Below are 8,729 nucleotides of genomic sequence, written 5' to 3'. Positions count from 1 at the left end.
TTGAATCATTCAGGTGCACCCCCTGGCTCAACCACTGCTTTACGTTGTTAATGTACCCCGTTAAAACATTTTGTGAACTATTTTTTTCCTCAAATTGAGGGACACGTATATCTGCAGATCATCTGCGTAACAAGAGACATCATTCCATGCAATGACAGAACCAAGTGGCAACAGATATAAAGAATTAAGAGGAGGACCAAGGATAGAACCTTGTGGTACCCCATAGACACAGCCTTACCAGTCTAAATAGAAAAACTTCTCCCTGTTAAATAGGACTTAAACCTGTCAGGAGGAGCACCACGAATGCCAACGGGATGTTCTAGTCGAGACAGGCGGACTGTATAATCCACCTTGTCATTGTGCGCCTTTAGCAGAGCAGACTCCATTCAAAAACCTGATTCAAACTTCTCAAAAATAGACTTGTGTTCTAAAAAGGACTCCTCTTTTTGTTTAAACTCTCTCCCACTAGCTTAAAGCCTCTCAAAATATTGGAGACATACAGAAGATAGCTCGGACTAGGAAAATGAAGATGGATGTAGTTGTCTACAAGTGGATGCAGGGAGTTTGTCACCTGGCCAGTGTATAATCTGCATCACAAATACACTTTTTCAAACGACATTTCTTCATCTGTTCCTGATTCATCACAATTTGAATAAAAAAATACTCAGAAATGTCATTTTTAACCTTAATTTTCTTTATATGTCCTCAAGAACGTGTTAAAACACAATTTTCTATCAAAGTTTGCTTTTAAATCATCTGATGACAGCATCCGAGGGAAGTTAAAATAGATTCAGCTTCAACTTTCTTTAAGAAAAAGTTGATAAAGTTGGCGTTACATTAATCACTCTTGAGTTTCCTCTGAAGTTACATAATAAAAAACACAATTTTTGGTCAAAATGCCACTTCTTTGATCCTGCTTGGAACATTTTTTTAACCCCTTGACACCTGAATTTATTTCAGTCTATACTTAAAAAAAAAAAACTTGCATTTTTGCTTTCAACTAGATGCTAAATTGCTGCAATCTTGGAGCCATAGTGGCTTGATGATTATGTGCATCAACAGGTGTCAAGTGGTTAACACTTTTATAATGCAGGTGTGCAGTTTACATACCTAGTTTACCATTTTCCCATCATTTTTTAAAAGTTTTATCCAATTCAAAACTCGCTGAGCATCGCCTTTAAAAATATATATATATGATTTTATGCTTAAATTTGCATTTCTAAAAGCTGAACAAGCTTTTCAACTGAAACAAATCCAGGAGAAGCCAGCATTTTTAGGCTTATAAAATGGTCATAAATTACGTCTAAAATTTGGTTTTATGGTTTCTGAGTTAGTTATAAAAAATAAAATCTAGGTCTGGATCTTTGATCACTCACTCTGGCCAAATTTAGCTGCTTATTTTCAGATTTCTGCTACAAATGTACATTTATTTCTGTGTGTATATTGGCTGCACTTGTCAGGATTACTCTGGATGACGCAGATGCAGGTCAAAAATACTTTAACGGGAGCCGTTTCAATGGTTTGACTGAGGTCATCTTTGCACGCTCCCTCACAGAGTGTTTGGACAGATCGTGCGGTTTCCCTCTGAGTCAGTACCTCCGTGACCGGTCCTGCTTCTGCGGCAGAAATGCCAGGATGTCAGCATGTTTGGTGGGTCTGATTTTTATTTATTTATTTATTTCTTGTATTTGCACCTGACTTTCCTGTTAACACATATTTTTATGGTTTTTTCCACACACCAACAGGCTTTGGAAAGAGTTTCTCTTGGCCAGGGGGTGAGTGATTCATGCATTTGAATCCGCAGTTCATCTTATTAGCTCATTTTGACCAACAGTGGCAAATTCATGACTACGCTACCAGCAGATCTTCCCAATCAGCTCCTACAGTTTTTTATTTAGTCAGATTATCAAGCCATTCATTCTGATTTAGCTTTATTTGAAATCTAGAGCTCAGCCAGAGTCGACACATGATACCGGAACTGCCATTAATAAGGAATGTTTATAAATATTAATGTAATCATGGAGAGATGGATTACCTGCTGGAACGGAGGTCTGAACCCCAAAACAAGCCTGATTGCCCGCGAGTGTTGTGTTAAGCCTGAAAAGTGTCAGATGTGTTCATCAGCCGTTTCCACACATGTTGGATGAATGGAAGAATCTGTTCCTGTGAGTCAGACACACTTTTTTCTTCCCTTTTTTTTCTCCAGATTCAGATGGAGTCTCTGTTCTACAGAGCAGTCCTTCATGTCATTCTGAGAGACCACTACAGCTCCTTTAAAAGGTAATTTTCCTGAATTTTTGTCCAAGCTTGGTTGGGTTTGTGAAGGTAAAAAAAGACCAAGACAGGTGATGTGTTTTTATTGCAACACAATAGATTTGTTGGCAAAATTTTGGAACCAGAACACAAGTTCCTACAACTGTTTTCGAGTCTACGTACAAAAATCTTTGGAAATGCACGTTTCGGGGTGTCACGTCAAAATTCTCGCGTTCAGACGTAGTTAAGCAGGTTTCTACGACTTTTTAGGCTCTAATACAAAAGTTTTTGGAAATGCTCATACTTGTGCTTTTCGGGCATCTGCTTTTAAAACTGTTAAGCTCTCGCTCAGATATGCAAGGGAAATCGTGTATGTGCACATTCAAAATTCTCGCGTTCACACGTAGCTATAGTAGTTTCTACGGCTGTTTTTTGGGCTTTATGTACAAAAGTCTTTGGAAATGCTGGTATTTGTGCTTTTTGTGGGATCTGCATTCAAAACGGTTAAGTTCTTGCTTAGATATGAAAGTTACTACCACCGTTTTTGTCTTTGAAAATCGTGTATATGTGGGTCCAAAGCTCTCGTTTTTACGCATAGCTATGGAAGTTTCTACGACCGTTTTTTGGTTTCTATGTACTAAAGCCATTGGAAATGGTGGTATTTGTGCTTTTTGTGGGATCCACATTTAAAACGTTTAAGTTCTTGCTTAGATATGGAAGTTCCTACGACCGTTTTTGTTCTTTGGAAATCGTGTAAATGGGTGTTCAAAATTCTCGCGTAGCTATGGAAGTTTCTATGACTGTTTTTTTGGGCTCTAATAAAAAAGTCTTTGGAAATGCTCATATTTGTGCTTTTTTCTGAGATCTACATTCAAAACTGTTAAGTTCTCGCTTAGTTTTGCTATTTCTACGACCATTCTTGTCTTTGGAAATGTTGCATATGCGCATTCAAACCCCCGCGTTCACACGTATCTTTGGAAGTTTCTACAACTGTTTTTGGGCTCTAATAAAAAAGTCTTTGGAAATGCTTGTATTTGTGGTTTTTCGGGATCCGCATTCTAAACCGTTAAGCTCTCGGTTAGATATGCAAGTTTCTACAACCGTTTTTGTCTTTGGAAATCATGTATATGCGCATTCAAAACTCTCGTGTTCACCTGTAGCTATGGAAGTTTCTACAACCGTTTTTTGGTCTCTATGTACAAAAGTCGTAGGAAATGCTTGTATATATGCGTTTTAGGGTTTCGGGTTCAAAACTCTCGCAGTCCCGTGTAATTATGAAAATTTTAATGACCATTTTTTTGGTGGCTCGACCAGAAGTCATTGGAAATGTACGTATATGTGCGTTTTGGGGTTTAATATTCAAACCTCTCGCGTTCATATGTAGCTACACAAGTTTCTACGACCGTTTTCAGGCTGTACGTACACAAATCTTCGCAAATACAGGTCTATGTGTGTTTTAGGGTTCCGCTTTCAAAACGTTCACGCTAACATATGTAGTTATGACCAATTTCAGGCTCTACGTACAAAACTCAAAAGAAATGTATGAAACTAACTCTTCATATATTGGAATAGAGCTGAAAAGATTTGTAAAATTTGCACCACTATTATATTTTGCACTAAGCCTCTTCCAGCTGTAGGTGGCAGACATGCGCTAGTAAACAGTAGAAGAAGAAGACGCCCCTCCCTGCTTGTCCAGTGTGAACACCTTTGCTAAATGTGTTCAAGAATGGGTTCTCAGAAACACTAAACACACCCCAGTGTGTGCAGCTTAAGACACAGCTATGGCGAAGTGGAAATTCATATTCATAAAAATTAAATCTATCATTATTATATTGTTAAACATGTTAATTTATTTTTTTTATTGTTTTTTTAATTGTTTTTAGTTTGTGTACATTATATTTTTAGATTAGTTTTGGGACTATAGGGGCTCCATACTTTTTAAGTAAATGACAAACTATGAGTTAATACAAATTGTTCCTTGCAATTGTATTCTTGAACAAATTTAGTATTTCTTTCTTTTAACATTTCTTAGACCGTTTTAAAAGAAAATTTTAATCAAATGTAAAATAAATCAATGTTAGTTTTTTGAATGCAGCCCTGCAGTTCATACGACAGTGAACTATCAGTAGATGAATTGATGAATACATTCGGCTGACCCCAGTTTGTTTCTTAGAATGTTAAATATAATTATAATTAATAAAATGTACTAAGACATTCTTGTCCCATGACTTTTAATTTGATAAAAAATTTCCCCCAAACGGACTTTGAGCTTCTTTTGTGAAGATATTATTTTGCTATACGGTATAGTAACAGTAATTATAATAATACTAGAACATGAAAGTTTAATTTCCTGCACACAAAGTGAGAAATTGTTTTAATTCTCAGTGAGAGGCGAGTGGGAAATGTTTACTCGAAGGCTAAATCGTTTCTGGACTACGTCCGTCGAGCTCTGCGCAAACTGGAACTGGATGACTCGGAGGTCAGGAGCAGATTCTTGCTTTAAAAAACAAAAAACTTTGAAATATCAATAAATCCACCTTTTCTTTTGGTCTGAATCAGCTGTCAGACGACGACATTCAGGGTTACCACGACAGATACAAACCGCGTATGGCGGAGATGCACGCCTTTAACATGGTGAGTCCTGTTTTTCAGAGTTATTTTCACACATTTGACACATCCTGTCAAGCCTTCATGAAGAATATTTCCGTCCTGCAAAATGTCAGCAACTTACAGAGCATTAAGTGAGATTGCTGTACTCTGTTGGGAAGTAATGTGAGAATTGCTGGTGTAGAACGAGATGAAAAGCAGCCTCTGGTTGCTTTTCAGGCCAATAATTGGGCTGTCAGGCAGGATTTTGTTTCTCTTTCTTGACTTAATCCAGTTAAATGTTTTTGGAGGATTGCTTCTGGGTGATTTTTTTTTTGTTCTCTAAAAAAAATGCAGAAAATTTTGGATCGCTATGATATCAAATTTTCAAGTTTCTTTGAATAAATATGATTATTTTTTAATTTTTGTTCTCTGTGCAGCTGAAGGTGACACTTGCTCCCTGTATTGAAGGACTGATTCTCCTTGATCGCCTTTGCTACTTGAAAGAACAGGTAAAGTTGGGATAAAGTCACATGTTCTCCGCATTTGACCCATCTCGTGGGGGAGGGGTGAGCTGCAGACACAGCTGCGCTCTGGAACCATTTGGCGGTTTCAACCCCCGATCCAACCTCTTAATGCTGAGGGTCAAGCAAAGAATCCCATTTTTAGAATGTTTGGTATGACTCAGCCTGGATTTGAACTGATGACCTTCCAGTTTCTGGGCGGACGCTCTACCACAAGGCCACTAATGAGTGAAATTAGTAAAATAAAGTTTTTTTTTTATATCAAAGTGATTTTTTTATGGAAAGAATGTCACAGAATACGAGCAATGGAGATTTTTTTTCAATTCGCATGGTGGTGGGTTGATTATTATATGGGTCTTTGTAGTTACTGGCACAAAAATGTTTAAATTTAAAGGAAACTTGTACTAAAAATGAAAAATAAGGTAAAAAACTGTATTTTATCTAATTTTTTAGGAAAAAAATGTCACATAATACAAGCAATGGAGATTTTGTTTGCAATTCGCATGGCGGTGGGTTGATTATTATATGGGTCTTTGTAGTTACTGGCACAAAAATGTTTAAATTTAAAAGGAAACTTGTGCTCAAAAAAAAAAAAAAAAAACAGTTTCCAGATTTCTCCTCTAAGCAGGTTTCAGCTCAGCTCTCCAGATCGATTCGTACATCTGTTTAGCTTAGATCCGACTTTTCCCACCCAGACGATTAAAGCAAACACACAGAAACGTCAGCTGAAATCGGCTCCTCTGACACTAACGCACGTGTTGCGTAAATTGAACCCAGCCTGCAGCTTATTGTCCAAACACTTTGAAGTTACTATTACATGTGGTTCCATGTCAGACGGACTTCCTTATAAGCGTCCTGGGGAAAAGATTTCTGTTCACTTCCATGAGGAAGCGGAGGAAAAAAAAGTGTTGGATGTATGCTAACGATGCTCAGACTTAACCATAAGCTGCAGAACTAAAAAGCTGATACTGTCTGCAGTTAAAAGTCAAAATAAAAAGGACAAATTAGCATATTTTCTTTTATTTTAAACTATAATGTGTTGATTTTTTTGCAGGAAGATGTAACATTTTCTGCCCTGGTGCAACTCTTCGACCCTCTGCTGTCACCAAGATGCTACGCGGTTATCGGAGTCAAGACTTCCACGAAGAGAAAAACAAGCTGCTGATTGTAGAGAGGCTGTACGACCATGAAAAATGAATTTAAAAGCAGTCATTTTATTATTATTTAGTTATATCCTTCATTTTTTTTAAAGATTCATATTTTACACTATTAAATATTTTATCATCTTGTTGCTTTTTCATTTATTTTATTGACTTTTGTGTCTTGATTAAGAAAATTTAATTTCAGTTTTTAATTGAAAAAACACATTGAAAAAATGTTTACCTGTTTAGTTAATATCTATTGCATTTTTTTTTTTTTTTTTTGGTCTTTGTGAATGAATCTAAGGAAAACCCCATTTTAAGGAGCATTCGGGGAAGCTGCGGCATTGTGGGATTTACAGACTTAGATTCTCTCGGCACATCTGGAAATCTCATTTTTAGCTTGTGCAGAGAAGAAAGAAAAAAAAGGTTCATTTTTTCTAATATCCTCTACAACTTTGTTTATTGTTCTTCTGAAAGAGAAAAAGTTGAATTTTTTAGGTGTTTTGTGATTAAATTATGATTATATTAAGCAGAAACTTTAATTTTTAAAATCAATTTAATGTAAATTACGTTAATTTATTTAAATCTAAAAAGTATATTTTCACAAAGCATTTTAATTTATTAATAATATTCAAGCTTTATCTTTTTTTCTAATGTTTAAAAAAAATATTGAAATTATTATTTGGACTTTTTTTTTTACAACAATGTAAGATTTTCATAAAAAATAAATAAAACTACATTTTTCAGTTTCAAATTAAAAAGTAATTTTCATTCTAGGAATCTCAACAACAACAACAAAATTAGCAATTACACTGTATGCAAATAAATACAAACCAACCAACTCCCATGATAAGTCATTCAAAAACAGCAGATACAGTCAATTTTCTGCACTAGCGCTCATCATCATCAATCAAAGGAGACGTCGGCGTCTAATTCAGGACATGGAGCAGCGAGCTGCTACGTGGGCCATTTTGGGCTTCTAATCGACCCCACAAATGTGATGCTCCAGATACTCAACCCACTCAAAGGTCGGTCGGTTTTAAAGCTTTTCTAAGCAGCCAAACTGTTTTCAGCTGTGCTAACATGATCACACAGGTGTTTTCTAATCATCTGTTAGCCTTGTGACACAATGAGCAAACACATCGTTCTGTTAGAGAGATACTTGCTGGAAACGGGCCTCAAGTCAACTATGTACATAATGCACCAACTAGACACTTGCAGCTAGAATACTCATTATTTACCACGTTAATAAGTGTATTTCTGATTGGTTTAGGAAAAAAAAGGAACATTTCTTAGTGAGTCCAAACTTAATCCAAACCAGGGGTGGCCATATCGATACTGATAGTATCGATACTAGATGATGATACTGATACTTTTGTATTAGTTTTCTCTTCAATGAGTTCACTAAATTGTTTGGATTTACTTACGGAGTTCATGCGAACGCAGCGTCTAGCCGTGTTGCCAGATTGGGCAAAGAAAAAGCCCAATTTGAGTAAAAACCTGGCCAATCTGGCAACACTGGCTGTTGCCAGATTGATCCACCTGGATCAAGCTTCTCCCAAAAAAGTTGTTTTATTATTTTTCAAAAGCACAATAAAAGAAAGTTTATGAGAAAAAAAAAAGAAAAATAGAATTCCAGGGAAAATGAAAAGTAGACAGCGGTGCTCTTGATATTTATCTTGATTTTTTTCGTATTTTCATTCAAAAACATGTTGATTAATTTGTTGAAAAATTTTAATCTTGTTGTTTTGATTAAATTATACCAAAAACTGTCATTCTATATTGTAAAAACAGTTTGTTAAACATTTTTGGGGGTTTCTACAGCTAAATAAATCACATTAATCCAGATAAAATTTTCAATTTAACATCTAGTGTGTGAATATAAAATGGAAAAATGACTAAATAAAGGTAGTGTCGCATAGGAGAGGTTGTGCTGATTAAAACGATGCCAAATAAGCAAATTGAAAATACAGAAGTAAATTCAAAAGTTGACAAAAGCTGATTATTGAACCCAAAGGTTCCAAAAGGCTAAAAATAAATGTTCTAAATGTACAATTTTTGCGTGTGATTTCATATTATGATTATTTTCAGATAGTAATGGCAAATACTGTAAAAAAAAAAAAAAATCATGTTGATTAATTGCGATTAATTTCTTCCAGATTTGCGATTAATTAGTTGATTTATTTTAAAATCGATTCCCAGCCGCAACTTTTTCATAAATTTT

At 35.6% G+C, this 8,729-nt stretch overlaps 1 protein-coding gene across 1 annotated transcript in view; it reads left to right on the top strand.

Moving 5' to 3' along the window:
• mettl25 (methyltransferase like 25) overlaps positions 1–6,650 on the top strand; it is a 13,891-nt gene extending 7,241 nt beyond the window's left edge. The window contains exons 6-12 of the mRNA XM_024284202.2: positions 1,556–1,650; positions 1,746–1,775; positions 2,207–2,280; positions 4,639–4,732; positions 4,813–4,887; positions 5,280–5,351; positions 6,418–6,650. Coding sequence (XP_024139970.1) covers positions 1,556–1,650; positions 1,746–1,775; positions 2,207–2,280; positions 4,639–4,732; positions 4,813–4,887; positions 5,280–5,351; positions 6,418–6,528 — 551 coding nt within the window. The 3' untranslated portion in view covers positions 6,529–6,650. The remainder of the gene's footprint in view (positions 1–1,555; positions 1,651–1,745; positions 1,776–2,206; positions 2,281–4,638; positions 4,733–4,812; positions 4,888–5,279; positions 5,352–6,417) is intronic.
• Positions 6,651–8,729: the final 2,079 nt, after the last annotated feature.

This window comes from Oryzias melastigma, linkage group LG23, assembly GCF_002922805.2.
Source record: "Oryzias melastigma strain HK-1 linkage group LG23, ASM292280v2, whole genome shotgun sequence".
NCBI classification, from domain to species: domain Eukaryota; kingdom Metazoa; phylum Chordata; class Actinopteri; order Beloniformes; family Adrianichthyidae; genus Oryzias; species Oryzias melastigma.
This window is presented reverse-complemented; position numbering and strand designations above follow the sequence as displayed.